The sequence below is a fragment of the Haliaeetus albicilla genome, chromosome 3 (genome assembly GCF_947461875.1).
Source record: "Haliaeetus albicilla chromosome 3, bHalAlb1.1, whole genome shotgun sequence".
NCBI classification, from domain to species: Eukaryota; Metazoa; Chordata; class Aves; order Accipitriformes; family Accipitridae; genus Haliaeetus; species Haliaeetus albicilla.
In genome coordinates, this window is record NC_091485.1 from 25,349,202 (window position 1) to 25,370,285 (window position 21,084).

The 21,084-nt window shown below is 40.3% G+C and overlaps 1 protein-coding gene across 8 annotated transcripts in view; it reads left to right on the forward strand.

The window, feature by feature from the left end:
• The window catches only part of GREB1L (GREB1 like retinoic acid receptor coactivator), a 144,189-nt gene that overhangs the window by 115,778 nt on the left and 7,327 nt on the right, over positions 1–21,084 (forward strand). For 6 of the 8 annotated variants that reach the window (XM_069779127.1, XM_069779134.1, XM_069779130.1 and 3 more), the window contains 12 exons: positions 1,494–1,627; positions 3,813–4,152; positions 8,298–8,413; positions 8,786–9,030; positions 10,099–10,661; positions 11,149–11,251; positions 14,857–15,012; positions 15,224–15,363; positions 17,070–17,231; positions 17,565–17,772; positions 18,460–18,625; positions 19,575–19,802. In XM_069779127.1, coding sequence (XP_069635228.1) covers positions 1,494–1,627; positions 3,813–4,152; positions 8,298–8,413; positions 8,786–9,030; positions 10,099–10,661; positions 11,149–11,251; positions 14,857–15,012; positions 15,224–15,363; positions 17,070–17,231; positions 17,565–17,772; positions 18,460–18,625; positions 19,575–19,802 — 2,561 coding nt within the window. The remainder of the gene's footprint in view (positions 1–1,493; positions 1,628–3,812; positions 4,153–8,297; positions 8,414–8,785; positions 9,031–10,098; positions 10,662–11,148; positions 11,252–14,856; positions 15,013–15,223; positions 15,364–17,069; positions 17,232–17,564; positions 17,773–18,459; positions 18,626–19,574; positions 19,803–21,084) is intronic. The other 2 variants (XM_069779128.1, XM_069779132.1) reach the window with 1 other exon arrangement.

The following is a 21,084-nucleotide window of genomic DNA, read 5'->3' on the forward strand; positions in this document are numbered from 1 at the left end:
CATTATTTTTTTTCACCATTTCAGCCAGCTGATTCTGAGGATGTTTTGGCTAAACCTGCTTTAAAAATATCCTTTTCTCCTATTCCTTCTTTGTTATACTTATATCAAGTTTGACTTTACTGTGTTGAGTGGACCACTGGTGTCTGTAAAGTGTCTTAAAGTGGTAGCTGTAAAAAATAGTTAAAGTCAAACAGAATAGTGGAAATGAGGGAGTGAATGAATATTCAAAGTTTGCTTTTTAGTTGATTGTTGACGTAAGCCGGTGTGGCGACCTTCTGTAAAATGGTCTAGACAATTTTTAATTTTCCAAAAGTAAAAAAATCAACAACTTTCAATCTTCTGATTAAAAAAAATAACCCACAAAAAAGGGGGTGTCATGGTTTAACCCCAGCCAGCAACTAAGCACCACACAGCCGCTCACAGGAAAAGAAGTAAAACTCATGGGTTAAGATAAGAATGGTTTAATAGAACAGAAAAGAAGAAACTAATAATGATAATGATAACACTAATAAAATGACAACAGTAGTAATAAAAGGATTGGAATGTACAAATGATGCGCAGGGCAATTGCTCACCACCTGCCGACCGACACCCAGCTAGTCCCTGAGCGGCGATTCCCCGCCCCCACTCCCCAGTTCCTATACTAGATGGGACGTCCCATGGTATGGAATACACCGTTGGCCAGTTTGGGTCAGCTGCCCTGGCTGTGTCCTGTGCCAACTTCTTGTGCCCCTCCAGCTTTCTCGCTGGCTGCGCATGAGAAGCTGAAAAATCCTTGACTTAGCAACAACTGAAAACATCAGTGTTATCAACATTCTTTGCATACTGAACTCAAAACATAGCACTGTACCAGCTACCAGGAAGACAATTAACTCTATCCCAGCTGAAACCAGGACAGGGGGAGTCTGTATGTGATTAAATTACATTCCTAGTGATTACTGGTGATGTAAATGCACTGGAGACCATGCTGTGCTTCCAGCAAAGGCCTTGTGAAATTTGAGGCAGCAAATATTCTGCCTTTCTGATTGCTGTCTGCAGATTTACATTTCAGCAAAGCAATTGTTAGTTTCTGATTGCCATTAGAGATGTGTAGAATCTGACAATCAAGAAGAATTTTGGAAATTAATAATCCTTCTGTTTTCAGGTTCTGCTTTAAATAGAAATGAGATAACAGTTGTCAGTAGATATAAAGCCAGAGATAGGGAGTCAGAAAATAATTAGCAGGATTCTAGGATACCCCCCTGCAATCACAGGTAGGAGATACTTTGAAAAATTATGTCTGTCTTTCCTAGCTGGAGACAAATAAGTTAAGTAAAAAACATTTACATTTCACTGTGTTCTTTGAAACAAGCAAATAGCATCACTGAGGGAGAATGAATGAAAAGAAAGGATACTTTGCTTCGGAAAATACTTTCCACTTATTTTTTAAATGACAAAAGAAATTAAAATAGGTTCCAGTTTTGCTTATGTTTTTGCTATCTCTGTATGGAACAGGATGACGCAGCAAGTGAAGACAAACTGTACTTTGGTTTGAATGAATATAGCAAATCCCTCCAATGGGGAGTCACAAGTCCCCTTTTGAGATGTGATGAAACCTTTGAAAAAATGGTCAACACGCTTTTGGAAAGGTAAATAGTAACATGGGAGCTTGGGATTCTGCTTAATTGGGATCTTAAGGATACAGTTATATTTATGAGCCCCATCACAGGGGGATGAAGACATGATGACCTTTGATGTTGATCTTGGAATCTGTGAAGTATGTGCAATTTTTATTTTTGCAACAAAGTTAATGCTATTGAAGAAAGAGGGGATATCCTTCATTTGTTTGTAGAAGAGATTGGGCCCATTCAGCAGCAGTCCAGGCTCAGCTGTGCTGCTCTCTTCTTTTGGCTCAGCCCTCACTGAGCTAAGAAAGTACCAGAGGTTTCATACCTCACCGCTTCTGGTGTCTCTCTTGTTGAGACTGCCAACAGACTTGTCAGTGGTGGCCCAAGTAAGCGACAAGTCATTTCAAACCCATCATTTTTGTTATTTCATTAGTTGGCTATGGTTTTGGTTTCTGCAGCTCAGAGCCTGAAAGTGGTTTATTAGTACCCTGCAGCTGCCTGAACAATCTACTTTCATAGCACATATCCACGATATAACTAAATGGGTACATTACAGGAATGAAGGCAATACTGTTGTTTCCAGCAATGTGGAGTTAATCTATCCTGCGTTTCAGCAGGACAAATCTCTTATAACAGTTCAAACTATAGTTTTCATTGTATTTTCATATTTACTAGACTAGGATTATTCTGTCTTCAGTACTGTTTTTCCTATTTTATTTAGGTCAATATAATAATTGTAAATGTATCTATATTTATTAAGTAAAATACAATATCAAATGTGTTAAATTAGCAACATAAATGAATAATTAAGTACATTATTAATCCTTAATATTTATTATTATCTACAAATATGTAAGTAATGAATGTGATAAATAATAACAAGGTCAGTTAATCTTAATACGTCAGTTCTTTAGGCTTCTCGTAGTCTTTCTGGTCAAGTCCAATGGAAGAGGTAGTGGTCACTGTTGCTCTGTTTCTGTTCTTAAAATGTGAACGGGGAAAAGGATGGACGAGGATTAGTGCATGTGCAAATACTATCCTGATATGAAGTTAGGATAAAACTAGAAACTGATGGGAGGTGAACCTCTACCTTGGAGCCAGGATATGCTTTTGCATCACAGTTTATTAATTTAGCCTCTCTTTTCAAGAAAGTGTGTTATTCCATCTGGGTGGGTGAGCTGTACGAGCTTACAAGTCAAAACATTGCAGACATTTTGGTATTATAAGAAAGGTGCCGTTTGTTTTTGTAGCAAAAGTGCAGTGGGTACTTTTATGGGAGGAGGAGTAAAAAGTGCTTTAAAAATTTATCCATTTAATGACTGGCTTATGGTACACAGAGCTAGCTGCTGTACCTACTGGTTAAAGACAAACACAAAACTTTATTCAAATGGATCCCATATCTATTAAATTACTCAAGAGGCCAGAGAAATTTGGAGCTTTTAGTTGGTTTAGTCATTCGGATTTCTGTGGTGCAAGACTAGCGCTCGAGGTCATAATAGCGTAGGTTTTTTCTGTATTATGGTGGTGAGTGAACTTATGGGGAATGCCTAGAAATGGAGTGCTTTTTTGCTTGACTAGGCTTTAGTATTTTTTTTCTTAGCATTTTACTTTGTGAGCTTATATCTGTTGTCACTGCATATAGCTGTAATGAGAAAGAAACATTGGTTGTGTAAGTTAAAAGGCAAAATGGAAGTTCAGATTTGGCTCAGAGACAGCAATCCCTATTGGTAAGTCTAACTTTCTGGTGAGAAGTTGAGAGATGTGAAATTATGAAGTACTTCTCTCACAAATCACTTGAAGCAGCAATGGTCCTCTAAGTTCGTAGAAGAAGCAGCTTGTGGACAGCAAACCAATTATTAGCCTGTGCTCTTAAAGTGAACCGGATCTGAGATGATCTGTATCTACATCAAGTTAAATATCTTTAGCTGAAATTCTGGCCCAAATGAAGGTAACAGAAGTTTGTAATTCCAGTTACTTGAGCACTTGAGTTACTTGGCTCTTTATCTTCTGCATTTGGACTGTTATATGCATTTACTTAAAAAACAGATTTTGTGCAAAATTATTGTCCATGAAAATCAAAGGCTTCATTCTTTGAGTTCTACAGAAAAAATGGGTACTACTTTACCACGTGGTCCTGGGTTTTGGCCAATTTTCAGACATTGCTGTGATTTTGCATGTGCTAATGCAGAACTGTATCTCCTCAAAGGTACCCACGGCTGCACAGCATGGTGATTCGCTGCTACCTTCTCATTCAGCAGTATTCCCAAGCTCTGATGGCTCTCACGACCATGGCCTCACTAAGAGATCACAGCACACCTGAAACACTCAGCATAATGGATGACCTTATCACTTCTCCAGGAAAGGATAAGAATGGCTGTGGCCACATGCTTGTCATTAGGGTGCCATCTGTGCAACTAGCCATGCTGGCCAAGGAGAGGTTACAAGAAGTAAGAGACAAGTTAGGTCTGCAGTATCGTTTTGAGATCCTTCTTGGGAATCCTGCCTCAGAGCTTACTGTCGCGAAACACTTTGTGACGCGGTTGAAGGTTAGCAGAAACTAAATATATCTTTGTATGCCCGTTGTAGTCATCTGACTGTCGTACACATTTTGTGTTCATTCCCACATGTTTATGGGTTAATTATTCTATAGGAAAAGGGTGCATGTTCTGTATCTGTCTCCATGAAAGTTTACTGTACTTTTGATGAGCACAACTGATTTAGAAACTTGGCAGAAAATTGAATTGTTACTGGCCCATGAAGTCAAACACTGGATGTTATCTCTCTTGTTAAAGTTGAATAACAGCATGAGTCAGATAAGTTTCATCTCTGAATCTCAGAAAGCAGAGCTCAGACCTCCTTAGGCAAACTAATTCTTCCCACCAACTTATCTGTTTGTCTAGTGTATCTGTTGTTTGTTCTGTCCATCCATCTTCTGCCCTTCTGATAACTGGTAAAGTATTCTGTTTGTCATGGACTTCTTTTCTTCAACCACTGCACACTGAAAGCTCCTTCTGCACGGCATATATGCACCAAGCTAAACTCTTGCATGGATTTGCAAGAGCATGGTTCAACTAGCCAAACCCACTTCCTGAATTAATTCCTCACTACATTAAACAAAGGGAAATGGACTGCCTGCTTTAGGTACCAGCCTGAAAGTAATTCTGGTTATCTGTCCTAATCCTTGCTCTAAGCCTCATAGAGATATTAATTTACCTTTCCTACTATGAGTTATACAGTGTATTCAAAACCACATAGACAAGGAATGAATTTTGTGAGCCTTTCTTAAAGAGCTTGCCTACAACGAGATAAAATGTCCTTTAAAGAAGATACCACCACCTCTGCTTCTCGAACCTTGTCTGCAGCAGAAGAGGGAAGAGGGGAAAGTAGTAGTCACGAAGGAGAAAATATGTGAGATAGCAGCTCTGTGCTGCTGGGTTTTTTTGGCTAGGCGTCAATTCCAACCTTAAATCATTCTGGAGTGTGAGTCCTGTGAGGGCTTATTTATGGCCCTGTGCTGTAAAGGGTTGCAGCCCTTACATGTTGCTGGAGCCCATGAGGTCTTTAGTGCAGATCAGGATTGAGTTTGAAGCTGTTGCAGGTGAATAGCCATGTAGCCATTGATCTGGAATAGATGAATTTAATCAGGCAGAGAATGAAAAAACTTCTAAATAATTCTTATGCCTCTCCCCCACATCATAAGATGCTTTTTCAGAGTAAACATAGATGTAGGATTCTGCACTTGTTTCTTTCCTTGCAGGTGACTAGAAAAAACCCACTCAATTCTGAAACATGCCTATGAAGGGAGTGAGGAGAGGAATTCAGTTGCTCAAAGATAAGCCTGTAGTGTCTTTTTAGGTGGGTTATCCCAGTGGCACTCCAGAATTATGAAGGTCACCTGTGAGTCTTGTGCTGGCCTGCCATACCTGGTAGTCTGATGCCTGGGATAACACAGGGTATCTGAAATGGTGTGAGCATATATTTGGGCAACTGATTCCCATTATAAAATTCATCAGCTATGCTACTATTGAGTCTAGTTTATTGCAGACAATTTTGATTTAGTCTCCGTGCTTCTTGGCTTTTCTTCTGATGTTAAATGGAGTACTGAAGCTGGAGGACTAAAGCAAGTGGGGAACTCATTGCTGCCTGTTTCCACTACGAGCACCCAGGCCCTTTTTTTTGGAGGGGGAGAGCAATATGAGGCTAGTGAGTGCTTTTTGGTGAGGCTGAGGCTCTAAATGCTGGTCCCACCAATAACTGCTGTTGGTCGCAGGGAGGGTAAGACTTTATCCTGACCTTTGTCAGCAGCAGGGAGGGCAGCTTTATAGCTGTTAGTGACCCCAATTGTAGTTTGACTTAACTTATCCCCTCTCCCTAAGAGGGCCTTAGCAGCATGTGTGGTACCACAGCAGTGCAGGGAGGGTGGGCAGCTGTCTCTGCAGTGCTGGTAGCTGGACTGTTCCCCACTTTGTCAGACCAGCCCTCTGGCCAGCCAGACAGGCCAGTCCTCTCCATTAGCGAGCCAGGCTTCAAGGGGGATGAAATACCCAGAGGTACAGAATGAAAGAAGAGATGGAAAATAATTTAAATAACTATTTTGTTGATGAGGCATGCTGTCATGGCATACACTTTAAGTGTAACAAGAATCAAACTGTTTGGGAGGCATTCAGAAGTGAGGAGCCCAGAGGGCTGTAGCTCTCTTCTCCTCAGTAAGATGGTCAAGAAATACATCTTCTGTATGCAAGCTTACAGCTCAAAGCCCCAGGCACTCAGGCTTCTTTTAAGTCCTTAGGCTAGCGGAAAGAAAATCAGCTTTGTATTTGTATTCCCTTATTTCTTTTTCTAGCCATGCACTTTCGCAGAAACTTCTGTCACTGGAGAGGCAGGATAACACACAGCAAGACTAACCTTGATGAGGCAGAAAATACCTCTCTGCTGCTGAGGCTGCTTTACTGAGCCAGTAGATGTTGCTAGGTAGTTGGAGAAATAATTTTTTTCTGTGAACATGTTATACAGAGGATGCTGAAGTTAGGGGAAGGAGAGTAGAGCCATAGCAGAAAAGGGGAATATTACTCCAAATTGCGCTCTTTCTAAGCTAAGAAAAAAATAATCGTAGGGTTTTTTCAGTGGAAATTTTCAAAAGATCAAATGGCATGCTGAATCACTGATCCACTAGTGAGTCCTCCTTTTCAATCCCCTTCATCTGCCTGAGAAGATTACTCATAAAATATTGCCTTTCTGGGGAGGAGGAAGGGTAAGGAGAGAACAGGTCAAGGGTACAGGTTGAGACTAGAAGAACCAAGACGGAATTCAAGATAGGGTTCTTCTTGCAAGGTATGTTTTCCATAAAGCTTTCATAAGTCTTGTTGCTCTGTCAAGAGAGCTGCGTCTCGTCTTGCACATCTGTGCTGAGAAGAGTAATATATATATATTATTTTTAATGGGCAGTTTGAGTGGTTACGCTTGCTGTCATGACTCAGCAAAGTACATTCTGTGCCTCAGCTAGGTAATGGTCTTCTTCAGAACTGATTTTTTCTGTTATTAATAAGAAAGAAGGAAAAAAATTTTCCAGCAGGTTGTATGCTGTAGCTCAAATACTGATGATTCTGTAACCATTAGGGCCTCATTTTCTTGTCTGGAGAGACGTTAATGTCTGATCAGCATGGAAATGTGAAGTGTCTGCTTTATATGGAAAGAACTTCTCTGCTGATCTCCTGTCTTGACTGGTTGGTGATCTAAGAGGCTGTGTTGTAAGTTTTCCTGGCGGTAGCCATAATGGATTGACAGGAATGGCTGGATATGAACTTGCATTTTTGCATGTCAGCTTTATAATACAATTTCAGTGTTTGTAGAGATAGAATGGCTTGTTTTCTTTCTAAGCGAGAGATTCTGTGTCTTTCAGCTTTACTTCCTTTTAACAGTTGCTGCAGGGTGCTCATGCCTGTCTTGATCAAATACTGACTGTATCATCTGGAAGTCTGGGCACTGTGCGACACAGCAAGAAAGATATTGTTGCTCAAGATAGAGCAATGTTTTTAGGATGCTGCATCCATCACAGAGAACACAAATGGGCTCAGCCAGGTTCAGTAAGCTCCGCTGAACCAAGGGGACTGAAGGGTGTAAGGACATGGGATGGTGTTACCAGCCTTTCCAGTGTTAAGGGAAAATGGTAGTTTTGTGGTCTTGGGCCTTGGTAGGCTGTAGGTAAGGAGTCCCTTCTTGTGGGATTACCTCCAGTGAAAGGGAAATTTTTTTTTCTTTCATATAATCTTTCATTATATAGAATAATTGAGCAAATATTTAAGGATCATAGAATCATTTTCATACTCCACTTGAAGGTCTTCAGGTTTACATTAATTTCAAGGAACTTTTAACTGTGCCAGCTTGAAATTGAAGGCATCAGCTGCATTTTTGTCTGACAGACCCCACTAATACCACACCAGGTGTATGCTTCCAGCACTGAATAACATATGCTGTGCATCCTTTTTATGTGCATTTAATGCTTGGCTAACACTTTGCTACCAGAAAAAATGCATGCCTGTACCTAAGGTCTTTTTTTGTGTTGGCTGTTGGGTAAGCAAACTCTGTATACAAAGAAAAAGCAGGAACTGGAAAAAAACAAAAACAAACAAACAAAAAAAAAGTGAAGGTTTACGTGTCTTTTAAATGTGACTGGAAGTTTCTCTGTTCACAGACTTGGAGAGGATATGAGCAGGATGACTGGATCCCTCGCACCTATCAGGATTTGGAAGGTCTACCTTGCATTGTTATTCTAACTGGCAAGGACCCTCTAGGAGAAACTTTCCCCAGGTGCTGTTATTACTCTTGCAATATGGTTGTTCTCTTAACGTGTTTAGATAAGTTGAGGGGTGGATAAGTGGTTTGATACCATCTGACTATTTTTTTCACAAAAAAGTGTATTTTAGGCTTTATTTGGGAACAGTTTAAAATTTTGGAAAGTGTGGTTTGTGAAAAGTAAAGCTACTGAACTGTGTGGGTCAATGAATGTCTGTGCAAAGTACCGAGGAGCAAAACTTACGTGATGAATATTTTAAAATTTTATTTTATTTTTACTGGCTAATGAAGTTATTCATGAATATTTAATAAGCAATTCAAGAGAGGGAGTGTTCTTCAAAGCCAGAGAAAACAAAACTTTCTTTTTTCTTGGGTTGGGTTTTCTAGGTCGTTGAAATACTGTGACCTTCGACTAATTGACTCGAGCTACTTAACTCGGACTGCATTAGAGCAAGAAATAGGCCTGGCATGCTGCTACGTCTCGAAGGAGGCAATTCGAGGGCCTATTGTAGCTCTTGACCTTAGTGAGAAGGAGCATGAGAAGGCTAATGGTAGCGAGAATGACTCTGATGAGCTGTTGATAGACTTGGACCGACCCCAGAGTAATAGCAGCGCTGTCACTGGAACCTCAGGTCAGTTATTCTGCTGTTGCCCTGAAAAACAAGTCTTTGTTCCTACATCATTGGAATTTGAATGCAAACATTAAGATGTTTGGTCAAATGTGGGTTGATTAGCTGTATCCTGCTGCAAGCCAGGCAATGAAATGTTAGTAGCAGATTTTTTCCATAGTGAGCAATTCTCCTGTGTACAGCTAAAAGGGGATGGTGTTGCAGCGGGAGGGTGGTATGCCATAGCTAAGGGTCCCTTGTGAATTTTATTTTTAAACTCAGCATTACACATTTGTTGCTAATTTAGTCTGGTGGATCCTGAAAAGATCTTAAAAATCAGAGTAGAAATGGATAGTATAAAATTTTAGGAATAGAAAAATGCTCTGTAACTGCGGGGATAGCTATGGATGATGATGGATATTTGCCTCCTTGCCAAGACCAACAGATTGGTGGGGTTTGCCCTACTTCTTCAGGCATCAATGGAGCACCTTCTCTCACCAGGCCTTTCCTTCCTTGCATTCCTCAGGCAATTCTGGGTCCTTCCTTTTGTTTCCCTACGAGTTTGAGGTATTAAGACAGCTGAACTGGACCTTTGCCATACACCAGATCGTCCCATACGCCAACTAAACCTGACTGGTATGGAGGAGGCAGCATAGCCCAGTTCACATTAAAGTTGCTGTGAAATGAATGCTCTGTTCCCCAAAGGAAGGAGTGTCAAATCAATCTATGTATACAGTGGTGTCTTATACTTGAATTTCAGAAGGTTGTACCATCAAATCCCAAATCGGGAATGGTAATTAACGTACAGAGCTAAATGTTCATTTGGGATTGGGACGCTTGTGTTTGGACTCTGAACCCTAACAGAAGGGCTGTTGCCTCTCCAGCAAGAGGGACAGATGGGTGCGTGTCAATGATTTCTTTTTAAATGGTGAAACACTGACCTAAGCCACGTGACGATCTCACCCAGCAGCACTCATTGAACAGAAGTAATTGAAGATTAGGATTGTCCCATAGATCAAATGAGTTAATGATTTCTTGAAATTTTCTTATGTCAGCCAGTATCTGTTCATTGCCTGCTCTTTGTTTCCCCAGGGTCCCTGGCAGACAATGGTGTGAGTTCCTCGAGTGCTGCAGACAAGTCTCAGAAGCAAGCACCATCACTTAACTTTCAGACTGTGGCGCACAGCTCAGTAGATGAGGGAACTTACCCCAGTTTCACAACCGGAGAGACCATGAAACAAGAATGCGACTCCCTGGGTAACCAGATGGCGAGCAGCACCACTTCGAAACTATCATCACTGTCTTCGGTCTCCCAGACGTTTCGGTGGCCTGCCCATTCAGCCAAAGACAGCAAGGTCCTCCATGCTGCGCTGCCACGCATCGTCATCCTGTCGAAAGCTGCCTACTGTCTCCTGAGCTCGCAGAAAAGTGGGAATTTGCCTTCCTCCTCTTCCCTCCTGCCTCATGCTGACGTGTCTTGGCTGAGCTCTCTGAGGCCTCTGCTTCACAAGGACATGAACAGTGAAGAGCAGTCTCTCTACTACAGGCAGTGGACAACAGCCCGACAGCACCACGCGGACTTCAGCAATCAGGGTGAGGCGTCTGGCTCGAGGAGTTTTCACCCCAGGCGGCTGCTTTTGACAGGACCACCGCAAGTAAGAGAACAGTTCCTTCCTCTTGCCTTATTAGCAGGATGAGAGGACCAATGATGAGGACTGGAGATTGTACTGTAAAGGCCCCCTGCAAGGTTGCACTCAGTGATGTATTTTGAGGTCAAAAATAGGTCTAATTTTAAGTTAAGTCCATGCTGGAAGTGGTAAGGAGAGTATGGCGCTGTATGTAATTTTTAGCCTAAATGAAATACACGTGAATGGCACTGAGCATAATTGCCATGAGCATATCAGCAGAGAAGCAGTTATCACTGCTGATCTCCCTGTGTACAAAAATGATACAGCCTGTGGGCCAGGTTTTGCTCAAAGATCAATTTTGTAATACTGTTCAGCATAATGGGGAATATTATGTCTTGTTATGTTTTCAGGCAGAGGTAGAATGGGGTAAGCCCAAAGGCATTTATCTGAAACATATCCTTCCTTCATGTTAGTCTGAGTGGGGATTTGGATTTTTTTTCCATCTTTGGCTCAGGTGGGAAAGACTGGCTCATACTTGCAGTTCCTAAGGATCCTCTTCCGCATGCTGATCCGGTTGCTGGAAGTCGATGTGTATGATGAAGAAGAGGTTAATGCCAGTAAGTATATAATAGTCATTCTTAATATGCATTTTAAAGAGCCTCTGTTATTATTATTCAGCAGTGACAAATTTTTAGGCTCACGAAAAGACTATAAATTACACCTACCATTTGTCTTGTTCATTAGCATATAGCTTGACTTATTGTAGGTGTCTGCATATATTTAAATATAGATGAATAAAAACTAAATTTTATATTGGGCTTAGCTGAGAACTATTTAATGTATTTTGGATTGATATATTTGGATAGCACTAAAATGAAAGTGAACACAAAACTGTAAATGGGCAAAATCTGCCCATGTTACCTCTCCTTGCTAGTTTTTATGCACTGGCTGCTTTTAAGCAGACAAGACTTTTAAGAACATTTCGTTTCTGGCCAAAACATCACCGTTATTTATGTTCAAGTATAAATTAGATACCAATTTTCAGAAAGACTGTCTTCTGTCTGCAGTCTACAGATCTTATGCTGAGGAAAAAGGGGATGGGGAGCCTCTCTGGATTTGCGCTCATTTGTCAGATCTCACAGATCCTTTAACTGCTGTGGCAGGGCTTTGCCCTGAGACGCACAAACCCTTTTAAAAATGAGCCCTCTTCAGGGTGTTCTTTACGTAACTCTGTGGTGTTGTAGTGAAGATAACTCCACAATGCATAAATCTCATGACCATTAGACTGGCATCCTGAAAATGTAGTTGTTGTCAAACCTTTGAAAAGACTAACTTGTATTTCTACTCAGAAAGTGCTATTAAATTTAAAAAAAAAAAGTATTTTCCTTTGATTTGGAACTTTGGGGGCTGTTATTCTGTCATTATTTGAACTAAAGTACCCCAGAAACTTAGGATGAAATACCAAAATGTAAGAGAAGTTCCAAGTCATGCCATCTCGCCTGTTGTGATCACAGCAACGTGTCACACCCCTGCCAGGAATGCGTAGAACTCCATCAGAAGAGCAGTTTGGGTTTATTTGGGGTTTTTGTTTGTGGCTTTTTTGCTCCCCTACCTCTATTGGAATACTTTTCCAGAGCCCTAGTGCTCTTATGATTTAAAATATTATTTTATTCTCCAACCCAAAGATGTTTCTGTCCCAATTATGAACCAATTATAAACATTCTCTTTGGGACCAAAGAAAATATTAATATAAATCAAAATACTTTTTCTCTTCTTTTATGTTTGCTTCTATGGTGTAGTCAGGCTGGAATCTTACCCCCTCTCAGCATTTCATCTAGATAGCCTGGATCTTCTTACAGGATCCTCACAAATGACAGGCTCTTTATTCTGCGTATCAGTTTAGTAGCTCTTGTGTGCACATCTATTTTCAATTTACCCTTCTGTTACTTGGGTGACCAGAACTGAATGTGGTATTCTGCAGGACATTTAACCAACCCAGCGTACAACATCTCGTGTATTCCCCTGCCCACACTGAAAGCCCCATGACTGATGAAACCTACGATTGCAGTGGTCTTTTCCATCCTCCCATTTCACTGGCACAGACATGTAGCTTGTACTTTTGGGTTCCTCTGCAACTCAGTCATTTCCAATCAAGGTGCTCCCAACCTGCTGCAGAAATGCTTGTTATTAGTCCTTGATTGTACATAGGACTTGTATTTTTTCTGTTAAATATCATGCAGTTTCTGTTGTTAACAGTTTTCAAAGGCATTGAATTCTTTCTGGATGATCTTCAATTCCCTCTCTGTATTGACAATGACTGTTAGACTGTGACACCAGCAAATGTAAACAAATTAATTTTTTTTTTTTTAGTTGGTGACATTAGTGAAAATATTAAACAGTATGCCCCTCTACTGATCTTTTAACTTCATTGGTAATCTCCACCTGCCTTACGATGTTACATACTGCCATCTTCTGTTTAATCAACTTTTTCAATTGACAGAGCATTCACTGTCTCCATTTTCTTCAGCTGTATTAATAATTTGTCATAGAGTATCATATCAAATACTTAAGTTCAGAAGGATAAGATGTGTTGCATTTCCTTTGTTCAGAGAAATAGATATATCATAGCTGTGTAATGAAAGTAACACAGGATTTCTTTGGTCAACCTGTTTTGCATTTTATTACATTTTTCAATTACCTCAACTTCTTAAATTATTTCCTTCACCCTCTCCAAGTTTTGAATATTACCAAGGTCAAAGTAATGGACCCAGAGCTCCGTAGAGTACTGCATCTCCTCTTAAATGGTGATAATATATGTGCCATGCTTGTGAAATCAGGCAGGTGACTGATTTCAACGCATACTTGTTCTTTCAGAAAACTGTCATGGTGATTATTCTTTCTCTCTGTTTTGAGTGTGTATCAAGCTTTTAGAGTTTTGTTTCCATCTTGGCTTATAGTAAACCTTTTATTCCCTTGAAAACATAATTGTCAAAGTAAAAAGAAAATCAAAAAAATTAATTTATATAGTTGAGGTGATACGGCAAAGAAAATTGTTGTTTGTTTACATGCACTTTTCTGAGGTCTACCTCAGCTTGACATTTAGTAAAGCTTATTTTATCTCACACTTGTTGACATTTAAGAAAAAACTTCATTCACTGGTGAGCTTTTTCCATTCCTCATGGACTTTGTTCGTTCTTAGCGTCCTTTTTGATGTAGTCCCTCTGAAGCCCTTTCCTCCTGATGTTTTTATTTTGCTTGGTATACTGGTTACTGGTTGTTTGGCAACTGCAATTCCAAGAAGTCCAAGTCTCATTCATAGGCAAGTCCCTGGTTTTCTCAGGCCAGCTGACTTACAGAGCGAGCTTTCTTAGGATTTGTCTGTATGGACAAACTAATATGCCTCGCCTGACCGTTGGTGTATATTAATTTGAGCATGACACAGTGCCAGTGAGGTTAAACTACTGCTGGCTCACATCCTATTGAGTCAGTCTGGGTAGGGTGAGCATGTGCTTGTCTGTAGACCCAACCTTCATTTCATCTGAATTTGCTTTTCTAAAATCAGTAACCTCAGTTACAAACCTACTTTTCTGTGTTCTTCCATCTCATTTTAAACTGAATTGACTCATGTTCAAGCTGCAGTCCAAGATTGCTTTTTTTGGCCAGTGCTTTCTAATGTTCCCATTACTTACACTTAATTTTTTACTTTAGACTTATCTCTGTTGGATCAAAGCAAAGAAGTTCCAATTGATCCTTGCTGGCCACATCCCATTTTCTAACAGGAGAGTGTCTTTTACTGCCTTTACCATGTACCACCAGCTACTAGTTCATAAATTTATACAGCCTCTTTTCCCTTGCTTTCATCTTTCTGCCTTTGGATACTTTTGCTTCTCGTTTACCCAATGCTCCTCATTCCAACACAGAGAGGTTCAAGACTATACCTGTATCTTCTGCACAGATAGGACCATTCATTGGAGCTTGATGAGGAGCACAGCAGAAAGATACCTATGAGGCTCCTTCGCCTGCATGCAGTTTCCAAGGAATTGCCATTTCTTTGAAATGGCTTTGTGTGGACTATAATTTCAGTTTTGGTAATATTTATGATGTTCAAAGACGTCTCTCTGTGTGTGTGCACACCTGTGTGAGTTCCTGTGCAATTGTAAATCAGCAAACATTACCATTCAGTCAGTATCTGATACTGCTTACCTAAAGCGTGTTGTTGCAGACCATACAGAAAACAGTGAAATTACTCAGTCTAGCAATGACCACTGGCCGGACATTGAGATCTTCAGCAAAATGCCTTTTGACCTGAGTGTACATGACCCCAAGTACAGAACTATAAGTCCTGTATACACGGAACAACTCTCAAGAGTGAAACAAGGTAAGTAAAATGTAGAGTTTTTTAGGAATACTTCCCTGCAAAGAATTAGCTTTTATTGATTCATTTGAACACATGAGTTCACAAAAGCCTTTAATCTCCAAAATTATATGGAACAAAACAACTTGTGTGTTCTTTACAATTGTTACCAGGATCACAGTCTCCATTTTTTAACACTCATAAAATTTCTGTTACTACTTTTCTTTGTGCACAGAAACAAGCAAAGAAACAAAATCAGAGGAACCTAAGAAAAGGGAGACCGTGTCCATGATGTTGACTAAATATGCAGCTTACAATACGTTTCATCACTGTGAACAGTGCCATCAGTATATGGACATTAATCCTGCCGCACAGGTTAGTGTCAAGGTCCAAGGGTAAAATGCATCCTTGATTTTTTCTGTGGTGTCTCCAGGCGTACCGCTCTGGTCTCAGCACTCATGCTTTCACCTTCCCTGAGATGAAATTGTTTAATTCTTCCATTCTCAGAGGAGATATTGAGCTACAGACCCTGGAGCATCAACTGTGGCTGCTATGTTCTGCATGAGCAGTTCTCCTCTCCAGCTGCCTCTAACAAAGGGTGAATATTGTGACTAGTTGTCTCAAGCCAAAGCATTATTCAGCCTGCCCAGAGGGTTCGCAGTATCTCATGGGAGAGGACTGTAAAATAGAGAGATGCTTGTCTTGCCTAAATGCCAGCCATCCACACCTGTGATGGGAGACTGGAAGGCCTACTTCTTCCTCCTTTGTATGTAACTGTGCATGCTCCTCAGCAGCAGCTTATGAGTTACTGGACAAAAATTATCATCTTTAACTGTTTAGTCAAAAAACTTTTGATCTCTAAAACAGTTATGCTCACGGGAGACTGGCAGGTGAGATTATTCCTGGTTAATAGCTCAGACATTATTTCTTAACCACCACCAACAGTTTACTTGGAAATTTCTTATCTCAAGTTGTTCTTTCCTTGCTTGCTAATATTTTCCAACAGCTTGCTATTAAGCTAACACAGTGTAGACATACTGACCTGGAAATGTACAATGTCAGTTACTACGGAACAGCACCAGCAGATCTGGTTTAAACCTCATGCTTCATTAAGTATGTTGACACAAGCAAACCCAAAGGACATCTGTTGTTCCCTCCACCCATCTTTGTGCATATGGTCAAACATAACAACTAGTCATAAATATAAATATCTACTTGTATGTGCAAGTGTGAGTTGTGTATATAGAATTATGATAATTGAACTCAGAGAAATTACACATCCAAAGGGGAGTCATTGGATAGCATTATGAAGGGAGAGAGATTCTTAAATGCTTTAACAGAACCTAAATAAAGCCCCTTTCATTTTTCAGCTTTACTTACGGTAATTATTTCAATTCTTTACTAAAGATTAGAGAAAGCTGATTGCTAAGAGTAAATGATTTGACCTTGTAGCAAGACAAATGCTTCTGTAGGATGAAATCTTATCAGATACATAGGCACTTTGTATACACTTACATGGTTCAGTGAAGCGCTGTGCAAACTTAAGCTCACCCAAATTCTTCATAGTCTTGTTAGTGGTATGGTCTGCTCTGGTTACCTAGCTGCTTAGAAGAGTATTGCCACAGGAAAAATACCATACTAATGCAGCCACACTGCTGCTGAGGTGTCTGAATGGCAGTGCATTCTGTGTGGAGGTGCACCCTTACTCTACACTGCTCTTTGAATCTTTTGGGAAAATTTATTTGGACAGTTTGTTTCCTAGATATGTATTTTTCACTTCTTCTTGAGAATATTGATAAATAGTTTCCAGCTGAAATGGATTTCAGAAGAGTCCAGTTTGGCCAAAGATCATTACTGGTACATAAAGCTGATTCTTTTAATATCAAGGCCAGTTACATGCCTAAGTAATGTGGCTTATGGTAGAGGAAAATGAGAACATAATAGAGTTAACTTCAGTTACTGAAAGAGAATGTTTTGGATGTTTTTCTCTGATGGTTTCCAGTATTGTGACTGTAAGAGCAGGTTGTCATATACTCTTTGTGTTGCCTGCTTGCAAATCTTTTTTGTTTGTTTGTTTACAGATATCCGACTCCACTCTGCATGCATTCACATTTTCATCCTCGATGCTAGGAGAAGAGGTTCAACTGCATTTTATAATCCCTAAGTCCAAAGAGAATCATTTTGTCTTCAGCAAGCAGGGAAAGCATCTAGAAAGCATGCGTCTCCCACTTGTTTCTGACAAGGTGCGTGTGCTGCTCTTATCCATCTGCTGGCTACGTATGCTGAATGCAGTTAACTTGACACACGTTTGCAAATTAATGGTGGTTGGCTGGGTTTTGTTTGTTTTGTTTTCTTTTTGTTTTAAAGTCCTTTGCATAATTCCTGCCTTAGAATTCCTGTCCTTAGAATTGGAGTTTTTGAGGACAATCATCCCTTTTTGCATTCCTAGTGTCCAGTTCATATGTGTTGCAATAATCAATAATCTTAAAATCCAGTATGAACAATAAATAAATAAAAATCCATATCAGGAATAACCTGCTTTTTACCTAATGTTACCAAAATATCTCCTGTGCCAGCAGAATTTGAATGCAGTCAAGAGTCCTATCTTCACTCCATCAAGTGGACGTCATGAACATGGCCTCTTGAACCTCTACCATGCCATGGAAGGCATCAGCCACCTCCACCTTCTTGTAGTCAAGGAATATGAAATGCCGCTCTACCGTAAATACTGGCCCAACCACATCATGCTTGTCCTGCCAGGCATGTTCAACAATGCTGGCGTTGGTAAGAACTCTATCAATGCGTTGCTGTGAAGATATCAAAATCCATGTTGGACAATGTGGATCATGTGGTTGAAGAAAACATTGCAGCACCTCCTCACATTTGTGCTGTGATAATAGCAGCAATATCTGTGCAAAATACAATGATGTGTAAGAACTGCTATTAGGGACATGGAATGCATGTATTGGTCACTGCCTTCTCAGTTTAAATCTGATATTTTATACACCATATTCACTCATTTTACTCAGCCCTGCTGTGTTTATTCTAGACATTTTACACGTGATTTTTCAAATTGCAACTTTTTTAGTTAGCCAAAGCTAAATATTAACTGCAGCTGAACACTAGAGGTTTGAACTTTGGACTTCATGGATGCTGAGTTTTTCCTGCAGAAGTTTTAAGTAGCTTCAGTTTTAGAATCTCAGCTCCTTCTTGGTTCAAGTTACTTTATTAATGCCCACAAAATCATGTTCTGCAGAGTCTCTTAAAAGGTCCAGTCTTCTTGGTATCTGTCTTTTAGATTTACTCACACTGAAAAAGGGACATACTGATTTCTTTTTAAACTAAGATGTTACGAGCACTAAGTTCATAAGGGGTAATGACTGCAGATGCTCATGTAGTCTTTCTCTGGGAAGAGAGAGTGATAAAGTCTAATAAAGATCTCCATATGTCTTCTTTATGGTATTTTCTCAGGGGCTGCCAGGTTTCTTATTAAGGAACTTTCCTACCACAATCTAGAACTGGAACGAAACCGCTTGGAGGAACTGGGAGTCAAGCGCCAGTGCGTGTGGCCATTCATTGTGGTCATGGATGACTCCTGCGTCTTGTGGAACATGCATAGCGTCCACGAACAGTCAAGGTAAGTAACCACCCAGGGCTGGGGTCCCTGCACTGATCCAGCACAGACAGCAGCACACCTGTGACTTAGGCTCATCTCTAGCATCTGACAGAGTATGAAAGTCCAGACAACTGGAAAAGTTTGGCAGCTGAAACTGCTGGTAACATACTTGAAATATTGCTAAGCAAAAGCAGCTTTCAGCAGTGGCTTTGATGTAAAAACACCAGGCTGCCTGTCCAAAGGGCCTCACAGAGGTCATGATTCACTCAATTATTATTCAGATAGCCCAGGAACTGTACACTGAGACATTAGATATATTGTCTAAAATGCAAAAAATCAGCTCTTTCACTCAGAGCACTAAGGAAGCTGTCGATTTGTCTTGATGACCACCAACATCCAACCTCCTGCTGTTGCAACACTCCCACCTGGCTCTACCCTTGCATCTGTGTCCCACAGTCAGTACCTCTGCTTGGGCTTGTTCTTTGCCTAAAGCTGGTCTTGCTTTTAGTGACTATTTGAGTGATTTCTCAATATGTTACTTCCCTGATTTGTTTTGATTCAGTTTATGTTTCTCAATGAAAACAGTTTATTTGGGGAACTTTAGCTTCTTAGAAAGCATTAAGCTCTTGCTCTTCTCAGTGCTTTTGCTGTCCATTATGGAGAAAATAGCCTTCCAGAAATGGTGCATAAGGTGATTCCTTTTCCCTTTCTAAATTGCTGTGTAAGACCTTATTCTGCTGAAAGGCCCATTTTCTTATAATGACTAAATTGATGGGATAAGATTAGTTGGCTGTTGTTTAGAAAGTCTGTGTTTATGTATATATTTTTACAGCATCTAGAGTAAAGACTCTCAATTGTTAATGGAATTTTATGGTCCTTTGTATACACATATATGTGTATATATATGCAGTGTATGTTGTATAAAAATAATAAGCTATGTTTATATGTTGTGTATGATCATGTTTTACAGCCAGTCCCTGGAGCCTGGGGGTTCCAGCAAGAATGTGTCTCTGAAGAGCGTCCTCCAACACATTGAAGCTACCCCCAAAATTGTTCATTATGCAATACTGGGTGTTCAGAAATGGAACAGCAGGCTGAATGTCAGGAAAGCAAAGGCTCCATTCTCCAGGTGCCACGTGCATGATTTTATACTGCTCAACATAGACCTGACCCAGAATGTGCAATATGATCTAAACAGGTAGGCAATATATGTATTTATGTGGTAAAATAATATGCTGGCATGATAAGAATCTTGTCACCATATTTCTGAATGCTGTCGAGATAAATAGAAAGATCCTGTCTAAGGTAACAAGCGCAGAATCACAAAAATAAAAAACAGAGTGATATATGTTGCATCTGAATGAATAAGGCATCAAATTAAACTTACCATCAGCCAAAAAATCTGGGAGAGACAGACCATGAGGCAAGGGCAAGGGAGGGCTACAAAAGACTGAAAAGGCAGAGAAGAAAGAAGAAATTTCAGGAGAAAAAAGTAACCAGGAGACCAAAAATAGAAAAAAGAAGCCAAAATTACATCAGTCACAGGAAGAGTGCCCAGCTTCCAGTCTCTGGAAGAGGCAGGAGCCTGTCACATGACTAAGAACAAGAGGTATAGGAAATGGTTGAGCCATTGCTATGTCAAATGCTATGAGGAGGGTTTCCTTGTATTTCCTTCAGTCAGCTATCCTCCCTGTTGCTACTTGGGTTTGCAATAAAAACAGATGAATAAATAACTTCCCACTATTTCCTTCCTTTTTTTCCTTTCCTCACCAAACTCCATCCTAAAGCATTTGCAATAAAGCACTGTTATTATCATTGGGCTTTACTGCTAGTCCTCATCACAGACTGAAGCAATATCCAATTCCCCCCCTTCCTGGGCAAGTGAGTAGAATAAACCCTCTCTCTGCTAGCCACAGAGTGGCTCTGGGGCATCTCGCCCTGGTCTCCTGCTGCTGTTTTAAGGGATCCTGTATATTTGAGGGAGGAATTGTAGCCTGTCAGTGCAAGCCGGGGTCTGGTGTGGCTTCCAGAGCTCTTGATTTCACATTCTCTGGCTGGTTGAATCATGAGATCGGAATCAGCCCACAGAAGTGAGCAATTACATTGTAAATAGCACAGGATAAATGTTAAGTCTTCAGCTGCTTTGTATCCCACAGCCAAATATTTGTCAAAGCCGCATTTATCCCCTGATTCCAGTTCATCAAAAAATATGTCATATAGAACTGGCTTGTTCAGAAATGGAGGTTGGTCACTGCAGAGCTTCTCTCAGTTTATATATATAAAAAAGAACTAAAAAGAAGGAGAAAATAAAAAAGGAAAGGGTGGGGAGGAAGTGATTGATCCCAGTACATGACGAGGATGAGAGGGCTAGCCAGACTTGGTATTGGGAAGATGCATACAGATGGACTGAAAAGTGAGGACTTGCTTGGTCTTAAGAGGGCCAGAAGTTGCTTTCCTACACCGGGAGCACATTGAAGGAA